The sequence below is a fragment of the Coloeus monedula genome (genome assembly GCF_965178545.1).
Source record: "Coloeus monedula genome assembly, chromosome: 14".
NCBI classification, from domain to species: Eukaryota; Metazoa; Chordata; class Aves; order Passeriformes; family Corvidae; genus Coloeus; species Coloeus monedula.
In genome coordinates, this window is record NC_138794.1 from 18929997 (window position 1) to 18951792 (window position 21796).

Sequence of the window (21796 nt, forward strand, 5' to 3'; positions counted from 1 at the left end):
GGGGAAACTGAGGCACGGGACGAGCGGGCTGCGGGGGGGGCGCGGGGCCTCCGCGCCGCGCGGTGGCGCTGCGGGCTGCGCGGCGGCGCGGGCGGAAGCGCGTCGGGCCGCGGGGTTGCCATGGAGGAGCTGAGCGCGGCGCTGGCGGCGGGCGTGGGGCTGGCGGGGCCTTGCAGCCCTGCCGCGCCGCATCCCCGTCTGGCCGCCTACAAGCCCCGCGGCGGCCCCGGGCAGGCCGAGCGCCGGCAGCGCCTCCTCCGCATCCAGAGAGAGTGAGCGCGGCAGCGGGCGGGCGCCGCCGGCCAGGGAGCGCGGGGCGCCTGTGGGGAGCGGCCCGGGCTGGGTGTGCGGGGTGCCGTGGGTGACCTGCTTCCCCACCGGGTTGTTTCCTCGACCCCAGGAGGCGGCTGGACTACGTGAACCATGCCAGGAGGCTGGCGGAGGACGACTGGGCAGGGGTGGAGAGCGAGGACGAGGACAGAGAAGGGGAAGATGCGGAGGAAGAGGCGATGGACGTGGATGCTGGCAAAAAGCTGCCCAAGCGCTACGCCAATCAGGTGAGGAGCCATCTGTGTCCCCGTGGCGAGGTGTGGGGCAGGGATGTGGGGTGGTTTGAGGCCATGGTGATGGCCATTTGGGGGCTGAGGGGAGTGTGTCCTGCCCGGCTTAGTGCTCACAGAGAAACTGTGTTTAGTTCACCTCCAAAGCATGCTGAGTTCGAATGGAAAACAGGTGGAGATGGGATGCCTGTGTGCTGTAGAATCACTTACTTTGGAAAGGACCTCGAAGGTCACTGATTCCAGCCATCAACCTGGCATCCCCGTGTTCCCCACTTCGGGAGATTTCAGCTCAGCTAGCAGCATGAGTACCCTGATAGGCAGCATTCAGCTAAAGATTTCTGTCTTTCCCTGTGTTTGGAAAGGAAGGAAGGGCAAACTCGGCTGGCTTTTATCAGCCTCGGTGTGTATCGGTCCTAGATAACACACAGCCACTTAGGCAACTTCTGAAGAGGTCGACTTGTCCAGGCTCTTTACTCCTAATATTTTGGGATCTCTAAGCCCTGCTATGTTTTTAAAAATAAAGTGCTGCAATGGGGGCCAAGGTGTGGTGTGCCCAATCAAGGGCTGTGAGCCCTGTGCTGTGGTATGAAGCTCAGTCAGCAGCTGGGAAGCAAGAGAAGGACTTGGGGAAGACTGTGTTAGGCAGGTTGGACTTCATTAGAGGGAGGGAAGGAGCCCTTTTGGGGGTGACAAGCAGTGCCAGCTGCCTCTAAAGCACCCAGTGTAGTTGTCAAAGCAAAGTCAAAACCTCCTTGCTTTATCCTTGAGCTGTTTGTTGTCCATAACTTCAGGAGAGCTGTTACTGACTGGTTCTTGTCCCTGGATGCTCCATAGCTGATGCTGTCAGAGTGGCTGGTGGATGTCCCCTCAGATCTGGAGCAGGAGTGGCTTGTGGTGGTGTGTCCCGTCGGGAAAAGGGCTCTCGTCGTGGCCTCCAGGGTAAGTTCTAAAGGACCTGTGCTCATTCCCAGCCAACATAAAACTGGCTTGACTGTGTTTTTTTCTCTCCTTTTCTCCTCACAGGGCACAACAGCAGCTTACACCAAGAGTGGCTTCTGTGTCAACAGGTTCCCGTCCCTGCTGCCGGGGGGAAACCGGCACAACTCAACCAGTGACAAAGGTGTGAGGAGGCATTTGGGATAGAGAGAGGGGAGCTGCCTGCTTCTCCCTGGGAGTATGTGTGCTGCAGGCCCAGTGCTGTTCCTCCAGCTCCCCCAAGTCCTGCAGCTATGCCCCTTTTTTGTGCTGGGGGTGGTCAGCTTCAGGCCTGTTTCTGTATCTCTGGAGATAACTAGATGGAAACAATATCAAATGCCTTTATGCTAGGCAAGCACATAGAATCCCCAAATGGTTTCGGTTGGAAGAGACCTTAAAGCTCATCTTGTTCCACTGTTAGGGAACCTTCCCCTAAACCAGATTGCTCCAAACCCTGTCCAACCTGGCCTTGGACACTTCCAGGGATGGGGCAGCCACAGCTTCTCTGGGCAACCTGTGCCAGGCCTCAGCACCCTCACAGGAAAGAGTTCCTAACATATAATCTCAAATTGCCCTTTTCCAGTTTAAAACCATTGCTCCTTGTCCTGCCACATCTTTTAATAAGCTGCCTGCTTGACTGACACTCTTAAACCCCAACATCCTCTCTGTCCTCTAACAGAGGCCTCTGTATGGTGTCATCTTCCTTAATACCTCTTGGAATTAATATTTTTTGCCCTGAAAAAAGAGGCTTATTGTCTGGCAAATGCCATTTTCTGAAACATGGCTTTGCTTGCTGTGCCTCTGACTGGTCCCTTTGCAGCCTCTTGGGGTTCCTCAAGCTCAAGGCTTTTTGTGGTTGCCGTTTCTGTTGGCAGAAGGGGATCCCTCTGCATGCTGCAGTCTCACATCAGGGCAGGATTGATGTCAGAGAGCTGTAACCTGGCATTTGCCAGCTGGGTTGGGCAGTGTTTGGAGCAGGTGTGGACCTCCCTGTGTTTGTGTGTGCAGTGTACAGCATCCTGGACTGCATCTACAATGAGGCCAAGCAGACCTACTATATCCTGGACGTGATGTGCTGGAGAGGACACCCTGTTTATGACTGCCAGGTACCGAGTCCCTGCCTTCCCTGTTGTTCCCTGAGCTGCATTGCTCCAGCACTGCATGTAGCTCACTCTGCAAAAGGTGGATATTTCTCCTAAGCACCAGCATCTTTACAGCTTTAGGGCTGCTGGATAACTGTGTACGTGTTTTGGGGGGGAGTAGCAGGGTTTGGGGTGCTGGTGCTGCAGGTGAAGTCGAGTCTGTAAATCTCCCAGTGAGTGCAGCAGAACAAAGACACTCAGCAGATGCTGTCAGGTGATTTGTGGTGAATGCTCACTAACTCTGCCTCCTTTCACAGACTGACTTCAGATTCTTCTGGCTCTCCTCAAAAATCCAAGAGGAGGAAGGGCTGGGAGAGAAAAGCAGAATTAATCCGGTAAGTCCTTTTGTACTGAGGAGGAGGCTGGGGGGGTAAGCACTCCTGTTCAGCAGGCTTCAGCAGTTTCTTTCACAAGCGGAAGCTTTTTTTCTTTTTTTTTTCTTTCCCCTCACAGATCAGGCTTCAAAGTGTACATCTGATGAAATGGGATGCCGTGGTCAGGATGTAAATAGAACCACTGCATATTGTAAATGAGTTCAGTGGGGGTTTTTTCCCCCATCCAAAGTGCTGAGGGAGATCACACTGCAGGGTATCAGCTAACTTCCATGCTGTTTTTAGCTTTCCCTTGTAATGGAATGGAAAACCAGTGTGGTTTCTTCAGGAGCAGCGTTGGTTGGCAGCCTGACTACAATGGGGTTTATTCTTGCAGTCTTGTGGGTTTGTAAAGCTTTAAGCCTTCCCTCTGTTTAAACTGATCATTGAAGTTGTCGGCATGAATGCTGGATTGCCACCCAGAGTTCCTGCTGAGCCAGGATAAAAACTCTTCCTTTGAAGACTTGCGCATGGGGGTCAGACCTAGAACCCACAGCAGCTTGGAATGTGATTTTTGGGCACAGACATGAGAGATTTGTCTGCTCAGACATGGCCAAGCAGAGCAGCTCCTGTGAGCTGAGCATCTCAGTGATAAATGGGGCTGACTGCAATGAGGGTGTCTGTGTTCAGAGAACATCCTGTCCTGACTCCAACAGGAATATCCAGAAGATAACTACCTAATGAAGGGGGGGTTGTTTCAGCTTTCATTTCCTGGGTGGAAAGATTGGCTTGGCTGAGCCAGCAGCCTGGAGCAGACGTCTGTCTGCTTTGCATCCTGCCCGGAGGTCATAATTTTCTATTTTGGTTAGAAGAGCATCTCTGGGTCAGGTCTCCTGAAAAGTCCTTCCTGCAGTCTTAGGTGCTTGGGAAAAAAGGTGTCAGGAGTGTGCGGGAGCTGTTCCTCACCCTTTCCCTCTTATGCCAGATCCTGCACTGGAGGAATCCTTCCTTCTTAGCTGCCTACACACCTGTGCTGGATTCAGCAGCCTGTTCTCCTGTAGACCAGATGGTTGCCTCTTCTAACCCTCTCTTACTCTTTCAGTACAAATTTGTGGGCCTGCAGAACTTCCCCTGCTCCTCGGACAGCCTGCGTGAGCTGCTGGCTACGGACTTTCTCTTTGAGGTGAGAACACACAGGTGGGGGCCTGGACCCCAGCCTTAGCAACAGCTCTGCCATACCTCTGCCAGTGCTGGGAGAGATCCAGTGAATCCCCTCTCCTTGGGAATTTGCTCTCCTGAGGCTGCAGGAAGCTTGCCAAGTTGCTGTTTCCTGCGTGTGGGATGGATGCCTTTCTGCCCATGGTTGATCCGTTGCCTTGTCACCAGGTACAGCCTCATTCAACCACACAAACGAGCAAGAGTTAAACCATGGCACTCCCTGTGTTTGTGCTGCCCTTGCTGCAGTTGGCAGTGTCTGAAAGAGCCTTTTGGGATGAGAGGACACTCAGGCTGCCTCCAGAAGCAGCACAACTCAGGCTCACATAGCAGTGTGATGGACAGCTGACCTTTTCAGGGCCAAAACTGGTACTGACCACTGCCCTGGGTGGGCTTGTGTGTGTTTCCGTGGTGTCGGTGCTTCTGACAAGGCACCTGGCTGTTTTGTGGGGAGGAAGGAGAAGGGTGGTGGTAAGATCCTAATGGTTTCTGGGGGGGTTGGGTGTTTATGATGGGTGCCTGAGGTGTACTGGAGCTGGGGGCAGTTGTCTGTGAGAGAAAGGACTGAACAGGACACCTGCGTTTGCTACATCAGGTTTAAAAGCAGAATCATAGAATCATACAATATTCTGATGGACCTGCTGGTAGCATCAAAGTCCAACTCCTGGCCCTGCACAGGACAGCTTCAAGAATCCCACCCTGGGATTCTGAGAGTGTTGTCCAAAGGCTCCCTGAGCTCTGGCAAGCTTGGGGCTATGACGACTGCTCTGGGGAGCCTATTCCAGTGCCTGGCCACTCTCTGGGGGAAGAGCCTTTTCCTGATATCCACTCTAAACCTCCCCTGACACAGCTGTTGTGCTGTTCTGACCTTTGGGGAAGGGCAGGACAGGCAAATCCATGTGCCACCAAGCTCAGTTCCGTGTGGCTGTGAGCAGTGAGTCGCAGGCCCTCATGGAATCAGCTCTGGCTGCTTTTGCCTGCCCTGGCTGGCTTGTCACAGCAAGGGAAGAGCATGGAGGAGGCAGTGGCATTCCGACCCAGTGACAGTGACAACATCTGTGAGCCAGAAGCTCCTCTAGTGGCTGCAGCTGTTCCTGGGAGCGCCCAGTCTCAGCCCTACGTCAGGAACAGCCTCCACAGAGATTTCTTGTCCCACGAAGCCAAAAGCCACGTTGATGTGACGGTGTCTCTCGTGCTCTCCCATCCCGAGTTAGCCATTAACATAGGTGTAGGTTTAAGTTAAGGGCACTAACTCGGCTGTGAGGGCAGACTTTGCCTTCTGCTCGTAAAAGCCGGGACAGTCATCAGAACAAGTTGGAAAGTCCCAACCGCTCGCTGGTCTTGCCAGACCCTCTCTGAACACGGATTGAAGAGGCTTCCCAGCTTTTTTACAGCTGGCTTGCTCAATAATAAGTGCTCCGAGTGCCTCCGTAGAAACAGTCATTCCTGGCTTTCCTGAGTAAAGTTTTCATTCCTTCCCGAGGCATCTGCTCCCGTGAGGAAAGGCTGAGGAGTGTTTGCCCTCTGCAGTCACAGCAGCAGACTTCTGGGTTACAAAGGAGGCCGTTTCGAAACTCTGGAGCAGGAGATGGAGCTGAACAGACTCCAGCTGTGATTTGCCCCCAGGCCCTCTGTCATATCAGGGTGTGACCCTAAGAAGCAAAATACAAGTTGGCTCAAGGCAGCCCAAACACCACGGGAAGAACCAGGAGGAAGGGAGCCGTGCGTCTCTGTGGTGTGTCACAAGAGGGAGCCCAAAAATCCCCAAAAACACCTTCTACCACTGGCACAGGACAGAATAAACTTTGCAGGAGGTGAAATACATCCTGACTGTGGACGAACGGTAGCAGGTGGTTTTAGGTCTGGACCCAGCATCTGGTGATCCTGACAGGGATCTCGTGTGTGTGTGGTGGCCACAGAGGGGGTCAGTGCTTTCAGATCTGGGTCTTCAGAGTTAATCTGTAGCCTCAGAGCTAGGGCCTGATCCACTCTATTCAGTGGAATCTTACTCCCTGGAGTTCAGTAGACTTTGGATCAGTTGACTGGCTCTGAATTTCAGGTGGGTTTTGGAGTGGATCTTGGGAGCTACTGTCCTCACAGATCTGAGTAAAACCATGCTTTCCACGAAGGCAGGGGAGCCAAAGCCTTTGAGAAACCTCGATGGGAAGGAATGGGAGGACTGTTAAGCACCTAAAATCTGGAAAGCGTGGCTGTGGAATGTTAAATCCTGCCAGGTCAGTCTCTCCTCAGGTTCAGTCGTTTAGGGACAGCATCAGTCCTTGTTCTGATGTGGCCACTGTCACTGTGGTGAGTCAGGGTAGGGACCCAGCCAACAAATTAAATAAACGGGAAGGAATATAGGAGTCACTTCAATCAGAGAACGGAGAACATGACCTAACTTCACCAGGCTGAACTCCTTTGAATTCTCTAGCTTGGGGTAGATATTTGGAGTGGTCTGGAAGGCCTTTCCAGGCTCTGATCTTTACCAAAACATTCCTGTGGGTGCTGGAGAGTCCCCGTTGCTCATCAAGTGCCACGCACCCACAGGAATGGGCTGGATGTACTGGAGCACTACAGAATCTGGTTCTTTCCAGGAGGCAGGGTGAGGGAAAAGCTTTTAACTTTACATATCCAGAGGGGTTGCACAAGCTCATCATGATGTTTACTGTTCTGGTTTTATGTTTTCCTAGCACAGAAATCCCCCTTTTTCTGGGATCTTTTGCAAGATGTTAGCAGTGACTGAAAATTATGGACAGAATAGTGCCAGAAGCTTTACCCTCTCTGCCAGAGGTTAGCATCCATGGAGCAGAAGTGGATATATGCTGCTTTGTGCTCAGCCAGGATGTCTGTCCTGGGGGCTGTAGGATCAGGGAGGGGCCTGGGAGCAGTTCATCCTGGGGTGGGCTCTTGTTCTCCTCTCTTCTGCCCACTCAGCCACTCTTCCTTGTAGCCAAATGGCCTTTTAAGAGCTTGTGAAGCTGAGCTAAGAGGAGCACCACCTCCAGCATTAGTCAGCCTGACAGCAGGATCCAACCTCGCAGAGCACACCCCTGGGAGGCGTGGGAAGAAGGGGGGGATGAGAACCCCTGAGCACAGTGGGGAAGTGGGGAAAACGTCAGCCAGCTGCAGCACTGTGGAGTGTGGAAATAGTAGCACAAGAGTTAGGGCTTAAACCTTTAAAGTCCTGAGTGCCCTTAACTGTCATTGATTGCTGGGAGAAGTTCTCTCCTGAGAAACATTAAGAATTTTTTTGGCATAAGCCAGCTGAAAGAGCTGTTAGGAATCGGGGCTCCTTGGCGTCACACACTCGGACTAATTACTTTCCAAATGTATTATTTAAAATAACCCTAATCCAGTAAAGTGGGCTGCCTTATTCAGAAACCCGCTGGCTTTTCTGCAGAATGGGATGAAAGCATCCAGAGGACACTGTTCTGTGCCGACACTGGGCTGGACTTGTTTGCCTTTGACAATTTAAAGCCATCTGGGAGTCGCTGATCTTTCAGGAGCTCTGCAGGTTTCTTCTTTCCCTTCCGCTATTTATTGCACTGCTTGAGGAAAAATGATCCAGCTGGTGGTTTTGGCCTGCAAACAGAGAGCAGAGCCGTTGTCTGGTGCCTGGTCATTCACCTACAGGAGCTTCAGCTCTGCCCTTTCATTCATTCTCTCTCCTGCCCACAGGTTGATGGGCTGCTCTTCTACCACAAGCAAACCCACTACACCCCCGGCAGCACCCCACTGGTGGGCTGGCTCCGGCCCTACATGGTCCCCGAAATCCTGGGGCTCACTGTGCCCACCACCGTGCTCACGGCCAAGCCGGACTACGCCGGGCGGCAGCTCCAGCAGATCATCGAGAGCAAGAGGAGTAAAAAGCTGGCGGCGGAAAAGGGCCACCCGAGCGGCGAAGTGGCCACGAGGAACGGACACTATGAGCTGGAACACTTGTCCACCCCTCAGCCAGAAAAGTCTCTGGAGGGCTGGGATGGAGCAGCGAGCCAGATGGAGAGTTAAGCTGCTGGGACAGGCCAGCTGGGCAGGGAGCAGGGAAAAGGTTCCCTGCTTCCCTCTGTGCATCGTGCTCCTGAGAGGGGGCAGAGTAATAATGATAGGATGGCTTTGTTTAAAGGGCATGACAGTAGAATATCTTGCCCTAAGTGCTGCTGGATTTTTTGTATTTGTTGCTATTACATATTTTTTGCCAGGACTTCTGTGAAGCCTTAACAGGATTGTCTGGTTCTTGGCTATAGCAGTCATGTGCTGGGAAATGATCTGTCCCCATAGTGCAGGGATACAGTTCAGCTCCTGACCCTGCTTCTGTTAGAGTCTTGGCAAAACTCCAGCATAGGAACAGTGCTTGGACCTCTGAGGTGCAGCTGCTGCTTGTGACCCTTGCAGCAGCCCCACCTTCCCAGCCCTGGAAATCGGGGCTTCTCAGCCTTTGATCCAGCTGTTCTCTGAGGCCTTTTCGATGAAAGTTGTTACTAATAAAAAGTTTGCAGTGAGCTGCTGTAAATCCAAAGGCTGGACTTTCCACACCCACACGTTTTTGGAAAAATCTAAATTTCCTTGCGTTGCAGCAGGACCTGCCTCGGAACAGGGCTTTGTGCGGCGCAAGTGCAGCAGAAGCCTCTCTCTCCTCAAGGCTTTTCTCAGTGGGGGGAGGAAGGAATGGTTTCACTCTGAAAAACGCTACCATTGATCGTGCCAAATAAAAGGTTTCTCAGAAAGACAAATTCTTGAGCGTCTTCCTGCTACCTAAGGGTGGATGCGTGCTGTGCCTCCCAAATAGGGATTGAAAAATTGGTTCCAGTGCTGACTGGAGCAGAGGAAACGCTTGTGTGGGTTTAATTCTCTGCACATCAAGGTACTTCAGTCTCTTGTCCTGCCTTTCTCATCCCAGCCCAATCCCACTTTTTAAGCACCGGCTGCTCCCCCTCCCTGGTTTTAGGGGGATGAAATGATTGTTCTCACTGTCCCCAGGTTGGTTTCCAGAGGGGGATGAAAAGGAGGAGGGAGATCAGGCTCAAGGCAGCACTGGGGACTCTCCTGTCAGCTCTCTATGGAAATACCCCTGGAGGAGATACTGAGAGTGGGGATGGCCACCTGCAGATAGCGGGTGCACTTGTATCCTGCCCTTGCACCCCCCTGTTTTTCCCAGAAAAAGGCCTTGCACCCCCTGGTTTCCCAGAAAAAGGCTGCCGGGCGTGTGGGCTGTGTGCGACCATCTGGCTGTGCAGCCGCTATGGATGATACCAGCGGGCAGCAGGAACTGGCCTGGCTGTGGGAGGGAGCTGCCCTCCACTCCCCTTCCCCGGGAGGGAAGTGGCACCCTGGCCCCGCAGTGTTCGGAGCTGTCTCTTTGAAACATCTGCTTAATTTACTGTTTTAACATGTGAAGCAGCTAGCCCAGGGAAAGAGGATGAGCACCTGGACTGCCTTAACGTCCCCATCCCTCAGAGGCTCCCACCTTCAGCCTCCTTGGTTGGCAAACAACTGCAGGGAGAGCGCTGAGCAGGAAACTGCATCCAGCCTCCTGTCAGCAGAGTTTTCCTTCCATCAGGCAATTAAACCCGGAGGTGGGCATCTGGATGGAAGATTTGTGCATCCCTGAGGGCAGAGAAAGCTGCAGCTCAGGTTACTGCCCTCCAGCAGCCTTCCAAGGTCCTCCAGCCGAGAGAAGGACAGGAAATACAGGCAAAGAGGGGCTGTGTGCTCTGATAGAGGAGAGCAAGAAGGAAGCGACGGCAGCTTCCCGCCGGCTCCAGATGATGCCTCATAGTTTCCCTTTTAAAAGCACGAGCTGGGCTGGAGAAATAAATATTTGCGTTACAATTCCTGTTGGGAACGAAAGGCTGTGTTTGGAGAGAGGGTGTCAAACGGAAGTCGCAGGGGCCAGCGCAGTTTGATGCCGTGACTGTTCTGTTTGCTGGGTGTGATCCCACTCCCAGTTGGAACAGGCAGCCGCTCCACTGGAGGGGTCACCCCACCGGGGGCTGAAATTTGGCCTGGGGCAGGAGAGCTGAGCGGGCAGCTCGACCTGGAGACTTGGCCTGGGGCGCCGGGGGACAGAGCCAGTCTGGAGCCCTCATCTAGCCGGGGCTCAGCCCCTTCCCTTTGCCCTACTTCCATTTTCTCCCAGTTAGGTGCACAGGCTCCGGCTCCCGGCACGCTGCCAGCGCAGTGCTCCTCGGCTGAACAAAATGTCCCCTTGTCCCAGGGCCTGGCTTTTTAGAGCGACCGCTGCTGTGCTTCCCGGGATCCCCGCTCCTTCCCGGAGGAGCTTCGGGACTCTCCATCGAGGCGCTGACACCTGCGCTCAGCTGGGAAATGCAACTTAGGGATCGTAGAGGCGGGAGTGGAAAGAGACGCCTGGAAATCCTGGACTCCTGCTCGTGGGGGGGAAGGCTGCGAGGCTGGAATACCGGCAAGGGAGAATGCTGTGCCGGGAATTTTATCCAGTAACAGCAAGGGAGGATGCTGCTGCCGGGAATTTTATCCAGCACCAGCAAAGGGAGGAGGATGCTGCCACCATTTTAGCGGCGGTGCTCCCGCCTGCCGCGGCCGGAACCGGAGCTGGGGGAGCCGGCGCGGAGCGGGGAGGGGGGGACCGGGCCCCTCCGGCCCCATCCCGGCTGCTGCCCCCCGCTCGCCCCCCCGCCGGGGAGGGCTTCCTGTCCCCCGCCCGCCCTGCGGGGTCGGCCGAGCCGCGGGGAGGGGACGGGAGGAGGGACCGGGGGCTGCGGGCGCTTCCTGCCGCCGCCCCCGCCGGGGCAGAGCGGAGCGGGGCGGGAGCTCGGCTCGGCCCGGCCCAGCCGAGCGGCGCTCCCGGGCCGAGCCAAACTTCCCGGGGGGCTCAGACATACGCGCACACACATATATAGATATTTAATTTTTTGTAATTTTTTTTTTTTACATTTTAATTTTCTCGGCACTTTCGGCGGGGCCCCCGGGGCGGAGCCGCCCTCGCCGCCGGGAGGGGCCGGTGCCCGCAGCGCCGGGGATGGGCTCCGCCGGGACGCTCTCCGCCTAGACCGGCCCGGCTCGGCTCGGCTCGGCCCGGCCCGGCCCGGCGCGGCGCGGCGCGCAGCATGGCCGCGGAGCTCAGCGCCGAGGAGGAGCAGGTAGGTCCCGCCGGGCTCCCCTTCCCCGGTTCGGGCTGGGCAGGACCCCGGGGGTTCCTTCCCCCCACCGCTCCTTTCCCAACGTTTTTTGGCTACCCCCAGTTGCAAGGCTGTCTCTTCCCAGTGAGGCCGTTCTCCCGATGGGAAGCCCCCCCCACCCCAACCACCCACGCAGCCCCCCATCCTTGCAGCCGCCAAACCCGCAGCCTCCCAACCCACGCAGCACCCACCCTACAACCCCCATCCACGGAACCCGCCCCAGCCTTCCCGCTCCCCAGGAGCCCTCGCAAGGCCCGTGCCGCGGGTGCTGGGGCGTGGGTCCCCCGTCCCCAGAGCAGCGTGTCCCTGCTGGCAGGCCTCCCTGCCGTGGGCAGGCTGGCGTGGGGATGATGCGTGGGGATGCGTGTGCACGCGCTTCCCACGCCCCAGGCCTCCCGTGACGTCCCGGCTTCCTCCGCCGGCCTTGCGTCACCGCGGGAGGATGTCGCTGGGCTCGGGGAACGGGGCCCAGGAGCCGGCCGGGGCGCCTCGGGTGGCCGGAGCAATCCCTGCCTGTCCCCTCCTTTGTCCTCTTCCCCAGGCTTGCCCACTCGCGGCCTCTGGGCTTCCCTCTGGATGGGGATGTGGAGCTGGGAGCGGGACTGGGCAAGCTGCCGGGCTCCCTCTGCCCCCTCGGGCTGTCACATTGGCCACCTTGGTGGCGCTGAGGACGGCAGTGCGAAGGCAAAAGGTCCTGTTTTCGTTCCAAAATGGTCGGTTTTCCCGTTGGTTGGCTGGTTGGTTTTCTCCTTTGAAAATGCTTCGTTTCTACAGGGAGGTTTGGGAGGATTGGGACGGAGATGCCGTGTTCTCAAAACCTCCATGGAAAAGTCCCTCCTGCAGCCTGTGCTGCTGCTCAGCAAATGCAGAGCTACCGGGCTTTTTTCCTTCTGGGAGCAGTACTGCTCTCTCCGGGGTGATAAAATCTCAAGGAATGGGGAGTGTTCTTGCCCTCTGTCCCCACAGGTGCCTGAGATTTGCGTTTTTCCTGTGTCATGGAGGAGGCAAAGCTTCCAGAAGGAGGGTTTTTGGAGAGCCTGCAGTGACAGGGAAGGCTGGTTTGCAGGGGGAGCAGCGTCCCAGGAGGGAGATCTGAGATGTTTGGTTTGTGTGGGAATATTGGACGGAGAAGGTGAAGAGATGTTTGCAGTAATGGCTCCAGGTTTGGGTCATCAGCCTGGTGTGGAGAAGGCTGCCTTTGGTGCTGCTCTTGGTGGTTTGGAAGCCAAAATAATGGAAGTTTCCTTCTTTTTGTGGGTAAGTGGTGGTTTGGGCTGGAACATGCCCTTCCTGCCACCCCTTCATGCTTGTCGGGACCATCAAGATTTCCTCCACTCTCCCGTTACCGACAGCAAGCCAGGAGAAAATTCACCCTTCTCCTCTTAGGCCAGCCTTGGGACATCTCTTCTGCTGGCTCTCTGCAGTTCCCTCCCTCGCCTATCCCCGAGGAGCCAAACCAATTTTCCTTGAGGGTTTTCAGCCCAGCTGCAATTTTCTCAGATTTATCCCCCACTTCCCCACACTGAAGAAGGAGGGTAGGTTTGCTGCCTGGGGGAGGAGGGCTGGAAGAACCCCTGGATTCCGACAGCGGTGGATTTGTCACCACCCTGCTCCAGCAGAGCGGGGACGTGGATGACGCCAGCACTCCAAAGACCAGCATTGTTCCAAATGCCTGGCCACGGACAATTTCACTCACAGTGCTGCCGAAACAGGGCTTCTTGCTGCAGCTCTGGGTCATGGGCTTTGTTTTCGGCACGTGGAGCAATCCCTGCTCCGCTGGGGTTGACACCTGTATAAATCCATGTGGAATTGGGGCTAGGAATAATGATGATGAGACCCGGTGGAGTGCACGAAGTGGGCAGAGCTATGGCTGGCATTGATGCTCAGCCCCGTAACACCTGGCTCCCTGCTGTTGAATGGTGGCACTGGTAAGTTTGGAATTTGGTTTTGTTCCCAGGGAAAGCTGGAATTCATGGCTGAGCTGCCTGCAAAGCCAGTGCTTGTTCTTGTGCACCTTCCCCTTGCAAAAAGCCAGTCATCCCTCGTGATGGATGCTGGAAATAGGATTGTGTGAAGTGTGACGGGTTAGATGTTGAGGAAGGAGACCTGAGCCACAGGTTTCATCCTCTCCTCATTGCCATCGTGCCCTTTAGGCTCCTCTTCCCATCATCTGGGAACGCCCTTCCCATCTTAGGGTATCGTTGCCATCTCAGGCTGTGGTGTCGGCTCTGGTCACTGTCTGAGGGCAGTGGGAGTTGTGCCTGGTGCTCACTCCCATATGTGGACCATCCTGCACGTGCTGGGGAAGGATTATCTTCACTGTTATTTTGGGTTTGCATCTGCAGCCCTGGATTTTGGGCACCTCGGGGTTATGCCCTGGCATAGTGGAGGTGTGCCCAGGATATATTGGATAGGATATGTTTATGGATAGGATATATTCCTATATGTGTGGATGTGTGCTGTGTTAAGGCTGAAGACGGTTCCTGTATTGCTCCATTTATTTTCCTGTGGTGCTTATCTGGCTGCTTTCTGCGACTCTGGGACCAAGTTAGAGAACTCCTGGCTGCAGTGCACTGGGAAAGAGACCCCTGGGATGAGCCGGGCTCCTTTGGCTCATCCCGTGAGAGGGGCTCAATGTCCCTGCCGAGCCTCGCACTGCCGATAAACCCCGGCCCTTCGCTTCCTCCTGTCGGAAGTCATTAACACCGACAAGCTTTTCTGGCTCAGTAGCTCCCAGTAACTCTGAATAGCTCCCAGTAACTTCGTGCCGCTGCCTGACATCCTACACCGCCGCCTGCCTGTGCTCCCTGCTCCCAGAGCCAGCCTTCAGCATTCCCTGTCCCTCCTCCTCCTCGGACAGCATTGCCATCCTCCACTCTAGGGAGGATGGAAGCTGTTTCGTTTTGCCGTGTGCCTGGGTGGGAGCAAGGCATTCTGGTGTCTCCCTCCATCCTGCCTGCATCCTTTGAGCAGGATGTGGTGGAAGGCTGGGCTGTGCTGCCCCGTCTCTCTTGGGGTTCCTGTGTGGGACAGGGGATCAATCCGCAGCAGAAGACCCTCCTGGTCTTCCATGTATGTGTGAAACTGGTGTTACTGGGCGAGCTGATCCGTGTGCTGTAGCAGGTCGAAGCATCAGGCCTCCATGTTCATTGCCTGTGTTCCCACAGCCAAGTTCGCTGCTCCATGGTGGAGCTGCAGCCCCCAGAGGCCGCTGCCAGCTGATGGGGCTGTGCTGGGGATGCTGTGTCTGAATAGTAGTTTGTTGCCTGTAAAATTCTCCTTTTGTTCCCCTATTCCCTTCCATAGGTGTCCCCCAGCTTCCGTTTTTCCCACCCCTTGCTCCCTTCCCCATGTGGCATTTCTGCCGTCTCCATTGCCGCTGCCCTTACCCCTTTTGTAGTGGAGCTTCCTGCTTCACCCCGAGAGGCTGCCTTGTCTGTTGAGGACTGTAGCTTCAACAATGACCAGGGATGTTCCTCGGGCAGTCCTCCTCCTCCTCCTCTTCCTCTCACCCTGTCTCACCACGCACCCCTGATCTCTCCCACAGGCAACCAAGCAGTTCCTGGAGGAGATCAACAAGTGGACAGGCCAGTACAATGTGTCCCCGCTCTCCTGGAATGTGGCTGTCAAGTTCCTCATGGCCCGCAAGTTCGATGTCCTGCGGGCCATTGAGCTCTTCCACTCCTACCGGGTAAGTGAGGGGGCCGGAACCCCCCAGCCAAAGGGCTTCCTGCTCTGCGGGAGATCCCTGCTCCCTAGGACCACCCTCCCCCTGCTCTTTTTTCTTTTTCTCTCTCCCTTACAAGTTTTATCCAGCTGGAAAATCCTTTTTCAGCCAAGGCGGGTTGCCATGGAGATCTCGTTGATCCCAATCCTTTTCCGTCCTCTGGAGCAGCTCATGGGGTGCCCTCCTGGCTGGTGTGTGCTGCCCACAGAGCATTTCCCTATATATTAAGGATATAGATCCATGCATGCCTTTTCCAACCTGGTGTTGCAAAGCTGCTCTACCTGTTACCTGGGGGGGGTGCTGGAAAATGATCCCATGGAGGGAGATGCCCTCGGATGGCTGGGTGCCCCATGGAGCAGAGGTGGGCCATGCCTGTGCCCCCTGTCACTCCCCTCCCTGCCCGCAGGAGACACGGCTGAAGGAGGGAATTGTGAAGCTGAAGCCGCATGAGGAGCCGCTGCGCTCAGAGCTACTCAGCGGGAAGTTCACCATTCTGGTAGGTGGAGTGTTCCCCGCTGAGTTATCCCAGCTGGGTGGCTTATCCCAGCTGGGTGGCTTATCCCAGCTCTGCTCCGCATGGGTGCTGCGGGAGCCTGACCCTGTTCCCTCGGCAGAGTGTGCGGGACCCCTCAGGAGCCTCCATCGCCCTGTTCACAGCCAAGCTGCACCACCCCAGCAAGAGTGTGCAGCATGTGGTGCTCCAGGCACTCTTCTACTTGCTGGACCGAGCTGTGGAGAGGTGAGCCTGCCTCTGCAGAGGTACCCTGTCTCACACTGTAGGGCTCCCAGGGAGCCCCTTCCCTCCCAGGGAGGTCACTGGTCCCCATGGCTTGAAATTCCCTGCTTTGAATATCAACCTGTCCTCCTTATGGGGTTGTTCAGCAGGGGAACAAAATCCCCAAGCCCTGAACCAGGCATTTTGCAGCTTTGCCCTGTCCACGCCCTGGGTTCAGTTTAGCAAAGCCCCAGATTCCTGCAGGCTTTGGCTGGGGAGGAGGCAGCCCCACCATCAGCCAGACGTAACGTGAGCCCTGCCAAAAATATAAACCCGGGACATTCCCCTGCCATTTATCCTGCTGGGTTCTTTCTGGTTTTGACCTTACCCATCACGGGTGATGCTGCTGAGGCAGGCTTAAGGCTCAAGTCAGGCTTAAATGAGGGTTGTAGGAAGAGGTGGTGGAGCAGCTGGGAAGTGCAGAAGCAAGGTTTGGGTCTGTGAGTCCTTCTGGAAGCATGGGAAGGGATTTTTGGGAGTCAGTGTGGGGCAGAGCTGCTGATGCATGAGCCAAGTGGTTGCATGTTGTGGGGTTGACATTGTTCTTTTCTCCCTCTCAGCTTTGAGACGCAAAGGAATGGGCTGGTGTTCATCTATGACATGGCAGGGTCACAGTACACCAACTTCGAGCTGGACCTCAGCAAGAAGATCCTCAATCTGCTCAAGGTGGTGCCTGGGGGTTAACTGGTGTCTGGGGACAGTGTGTGAGCCACTTGCTCACCAAGAACCCAAAGTTCTGTGGTTTTGGCATCAATTTTCACCCCAGACCACACTGACCACGTCTCAGCCGAGGAGCACCAGCTCCAGCCCTGCAGGACCTCGGGAAGATGCTGGCAGCTTGCCAGGCTGGACCTGGCTGTGGCTGCGGTGTCGCGCGGGCGGGAGGGATCAGCTGTCCCCAGGCTGGATTCCTCTCACAGCTGCTGGCAGTGCTTTTGGGAAAACAGATGCAAATTATTTTTTAATCGTGCTGGCATTTGGTGCCTCCTCCCTTCTCCGGAAAAAAAAGCAGTAACAGTAAATACTGGCCTGGGTGTGTTCTTTGCATAATCCCAGTTCCCATCTTCACCTCTCCCCCACGGAGCCAAACCCTCTGCCTACCTAATTCCAAGGAAGTAATTTGTTTCATTATCGACTCATAAAAACAAGCACAGCTGTGAGCGTGCAAGGCACACTTCAGATGGAGCATTGCCATCATGGGGTCCCTTTGCTGCTTGTCACCTCTGCTGGGATATGTCCCCTGCCACAGCAGAGTGGATCTGACCCCCTCCTCATGCCCACAGGGTGCCTTCCCAGCTCGGCTCAAGAAGGTTTTCATTGTGGGAGCACCCATGTGGTTCCGCGTGCCCTACTCCATCATCAGCCTGCTGCTGAAGGAGAAGCTGCGGGAGCGGGTGAGTGGGGACCCTCCTGGCACGGGACCCTCGGTGGGCAGGGCTGAGGCTGCTTTCCCTTTGGGACAGGGTGGTGGAAGCAGTTTGTGCCGTTCAGCCCCATCTGCTGGAAGCTGCTGAGCACCAGACCTTTGGCATCCCTGTCCCCATCCCCAGCCAATCCTCTCCAGCCTTCTTGGAGTCACCCCTGCCTTTCCTCTTCCTCTCACAGGTGCAGATGGTGAAGATGTCAGAGCTGAAGGAACACCTGCCCCGGGAATGCCTCCCCGAGTACCTTGGAGGGTCCCTCAAACTGGACCCCCTGAGCTGGAATTGCCGGTTCCTGCCCCAGCAGAACGGGCACCCCGACCCCCTGGACGAGCTCATCCTGGTGCCGCTGGCGGCCCCCAAAGATAACGGCTCTGTCCATGTCCCCGGGCCCAAGTCCGTCACCCTCCAGGAGCTGCTGGATCACGTCAGCCACAAGCAGAAACGTGGCATCTACGAGGAGTACGAAGACATTCGGCGCAGGAGCCCGGCCGGCACCTTCGTCTGCTCTTTGTGAGTCAGTGGGAGGGAGCCAGGTGCCCCTCTCACCCCAAAAAGCTGGGTGCTCCCCCTCCCCACGCTTCTGCTGCTGGATGGTGGTCCATCGGCCTCTTCAGGGTGTGGTGCTTGGGGTTAGCAACAGAGAACCCCGGCCTAGGGATGGCATGAGCCCCCTTAGTGAGTCCTGCAGCCTCTGGAGATAGAAAGGAGCTGCAGAGGACAGCAGGGAGCGGGACCTGGCCGGGGCTCTGCTTCCCGAGGCTTTGGCCAGGTGATGGCAGCAGAGCCCAGGCTACGGGCCCCAGAGGCTTGCACAGAGGGAGGAGTGCTGCCTTTGCCTTGCCTGGAATACATCCCTGCTTCCCTCTGCTCTGCCTCCCAGGGCACCCTACAACCAGGACAAGAACCGGTACGGGGACGTGCCCTGCCTGGACCAAACCCGTGTCAAGCTGGCGAAGCCGTACAGCCGCCCGGAGGTGAGCCAGCCCAGGATGGAAACTCACAGTCCTGTGCAAAGCTGGCGCAGCTGTCCCAGACACAGGGTTCTGGAGGCCTTACCTCATCCGTGCTTTTCTCCCTGCAGCTGACTGACTACATCAACGCGAGCTTCATGGATGGCTACAAGCAGAGGAACGCTTACATTGGCACTCAGGGTATGGCTGAGCCAACAAGGGGTTGTTCTGCTCCTGATGCACCCATGGGTTCCACCTCTCTGCCCAGTGTCAGCCACTGGCATAGGGAGCAGGGCACTGCCCAGCAGGTCCCCCTTCTCTCAGGGTGTATTTACTCCTCCCTGGGTGTATTTATTCCCTTCCCAGTCTCCAGCTAGTGGACTGAAGTTTTTCCTGGGAGAGAGCAAGGGAATCTATCTTCATCCACGATAGCAGCCCTCTCCCTGCCCCTATCCCAGCTCTGGATTTTCCCCATCTGCCCAGGGATGAGCAGAGAGGCGGGATCAGCGCTGAGCCATAGGGACTTGGTGCTGGGGGCAGCAGGCAGTGACAACTCTGGGTGGTGTTCGTGGATCCACACCAGGGTCAGCCGCTACAGGAAGGGGCTGAGGTTCCCTGTGGGGGTGATGGGGGCCTGGTGAATGCAGCTGGGAAAGGGGTTGCCCAAATCCATGAGGTTTTGGACTGATGTCTGGGTTGTCCCTACAGGGCCTCTGGAAAACACCTACGGTGACTTCTGGCGCATGGTGTGGGAGCAGAACGTCCTGGTGATCGTGATGACAACCCGGTGAGCGCTCATGGAGGGACACAGCCCTCTTTTTCTGTGCAAAGTGAGCATTTTTGGGCTTGGTGCAGTGATCCTGCAGCAGTGGTGCCAGCCAGAGCCCCACAGAGGGGGAACATTGGGTCAAGGACAGACTGTTTGGTCCCTGCGGGGTCCCCAAAGGACCAAGGCTGGGTGGCATGGGAGATGTCCCAGGCAGGGCAAGGAGGACATTACCTGCCTGTCCTTGTCCTGCTCCCAGGCTGGAGGAAGGAGGCAGGAGGAAGTGTGGCCAGTACTGGCCCCTGGAGAAGGATTTGCAGGTGTGCTTTGGGGCCCTCACCATCACCAACCTGGGTGTAGAAAACCTCAACCATTACAAGAAAACCATCCTGGAGATCCACAGCTCAGAGGTGCGTGGCCACAGCTGCCTGGTAGGGGAATGATATGGGGGCACCAGGGGTCAGAGGACGAAAGAGGGTCTAACCCCTCTGCTTTTCCCAGACCAGGGAGCGGCGGCTGGTGTCCCACTTCCAGTACCTGAGCTGGCCAGATTATGGCGTCCCCTCTTCTGCCGCCACTCTTATTGACTTTTTGGGGGCCGTGAAGCAGCAGCAGAGGGTGGCTGTCAGTGCCCTGGGACCTCGCTTCAAGGGTCACCCTGGGGGACCCCCAGTCGTGGTGCACTGTAGCGCTGGCATTGGCAGGACAGGTAATGGGCAGGGGGGAGGTTTTAGGGTGGTGGGGTGACAAGCCCAGCTTCTCTGGGGCATTTCCATCCCGGGGACCCACTGTGTGTTTGCAAGCTGGTTGACCTGAGACACATGTCCTCAGGACTTCCCACAACTATCAGACCTGGGAAAAGTCCCCAGATGCCTGTGGGAGATTGGTGGGGGGCTGAGCACCACCACTCCGGCTCTCACAAGGAGCAGCGATGGTGCCATTTGCTGTCTAATGCCATCCCCATCGTTGTCCCTAGGTACCTTCTGCGCGCTGGACATCTGCCTGTCGCAGCTGCAGGACGTGGGCACTCTGAACATCTACCAGACGGTGCTGCGCATGCGGACCCAGCGCGCCTTCAGCATCCAGACCCCCGAGCAGTATTATTTCTGCTACACTGCCGTCCTCGAGCACGCCCAGCGTGAGGGCCTGCTGCTCACCAACCACAGCCGGGCCGCCCAGGAGAAGAGCTCGCCAGGGCACTGAAACCTGCTGCCTCCCTGCAGACCCCCCTGCCCATTCTCGGGGGCTGCCTGAGCCGCCTTGGTGCCTGCCAGGACTCAGCAGAGCCATGGGAGCAGCGGTGCCGGAGCACCTCAGCTGTCAGCACTGCTATGGAACTGTGCCTTATTCAACCCAAATGGTGGCTGCCACTCACTGGCACGGGAAGGGGCTCTCACTCCTCCCCGTCGTGTTTCGGTTGGGTTTGGTTGGTTGGGGAGGTGGTTTGTCTTCTCTTCAAGTTGTTGGAATTTTTGGGGGGGGGGGGGGGGATTTTGTTTGTTTTTTGGTTTTTTTTTTGTTGTTGTTGGGACCACCTAAGATGTACCTAGAGAGGGGCTTTGCGAAGTCCTAGGGAATATATTCCCAGTTCTGGGGCTGAGGAGGAGGCACATGCTTCGGTCTCGCCTGACGCTCCATCTGTGTGTCTGTATGTATGTGTGTATATAATATACCCCCGCTGTGACCCCCCAGCTATTATATAGATACATATATACAACCTCCCCTTTAGCAGCTCCCAAGGGTCCCTGCTGTCCTGCCACCTCACTGCTGTGATCTCTGGAGCGGTGAGTTTGGTCCTGGCTCTGTCTTGTCTTTCCCCTTCCCCTTATTTCTCCTCATGGGCAGCACTGGGACCCGGTATCCCCTCCTGTGCCCGTCCCACTGGAGGCACAAGGATACTTGATGGTGTCCTCCCTGTTTCTTTGTCTCATCTTCCCCATGGAGATAGCAGCTCTGCTCATGGGAGGATCTGGAGGATTGTGTTGTCCGAGGGGTGCTGAGCTCACAGGCATCCCCTGCCCCTTGGGTGCCGCTGTGGGAGTCACTAGGTACGAGGTGATGGGGACATGGGGACCGACCGGCTCTCCAGGTTGCCCGGCTTTCCCAGGCTGCCACTGGGAACCCGCAGGCCCAGCCCTGAGTTGAGTCATGGGCTGGGAAAGCGCTGAGCAAGAATAAACTCCAAACCCTGGAGAGGCAACGAGCCTCTGCCCCGGCCCCAGCCCCCACCACTGCCTGGGCCTCCCCAACTTTATACTGTAATAAGCTCTTTGAATGTGTATATTCTTATTTTTTTATAATCTTGGGGGAGGGGGGCATGGGTTTGGGAGTTTTTGTTTTGTTTTCTTTTGGGTTTTTTTTGTGTTGTTTTGTTGTTTTTTTTTTTTTGTATTTAACATTAACTTGATCCAAGCCAGAGCCAGAAGTATTTGTAAATGTTCCTATTTTGCTCTCAGAGAAACCTTTTTGTTGTCGTTACTTTTTTGGGAGTTGTTTTGGTTTTATTTGTATCGATATATAAATATACCACCAGTGACCAGTCCTCTTTGCTGTCGTGGGGGCATTGGGTAGGACAGAAGAAGGAGGGAATTTAGGGCTTTGTACAGGCTGTGATCTCTGAAAACGAGTTGGCCCCATCCCTGGCTACACATGGACTTTGAGGAGCACAGGGCTGTGTTTAGGGCTTCTTCTGGCCTGGGTGAGGCTGAGACAGATAACCAGGCTGCAAGAAGCTTTCCTGGGCAGGCAGGATAGTGTCAGGAGGGAAGGCAGCACTATAGGCTGGCGTAGCCAG

The 21796-nt window shown here is 56.0% G+C and overlaps 1 protein-coding gene across 2 annotated transcripts; it reads left to right on the forward strand.

The window, feature by feature from the left end:
* Positions 1–112: 112 nt before the first annotated feature.
* Positions 113–21484, forward strand: LOC309578416 (tyrosine-protein phosphatase non-receptor type 9-like). 2 transcript variants are annotated; one of them, XM_082291040.1, is made up of 19 exons: positions 113–272; positions 401–557; positions 1395–1499; positions 1584–1680; positions 2544–2641; positions 2935–3012; positions 4091–4171; positions 14908–15051; positions 15494–15583; positions 15702–15826; positions 16423–16528; positions 17146–17256; positions 17468–17796; positions 18167–18260; positions 18368–18437; positions 18945–19023; positions 19262–19412; positions 19504–19711; positions 19979–21484. In XM_082291040.1, the coding sequence occupies exons 1-19, from the start codon at positions 121–123 to the stop codon at positions 20203–20205; spliced, it is 2502 nt and encodes an 833-aa protein (XP_082147166.1). In that variant the 5' UTR covers positions 113–120; the 3' UTR covers positions 20206–21484. The 2 variants fall into 2 exon arrangements, with proteins under 2 accessions (XP_082147166.1, XP_082147167.1); XM_082291041.1 differs by lacking the exons at positions 113–272; positions 401–557; positions 1395–1499; ... (2 more) ...; positions 2935–3012; positions 4091–4171 and adding an exon at positions 10263–11321.
* Positions 21485–21796: the final 312 nt, after the last annotated feature.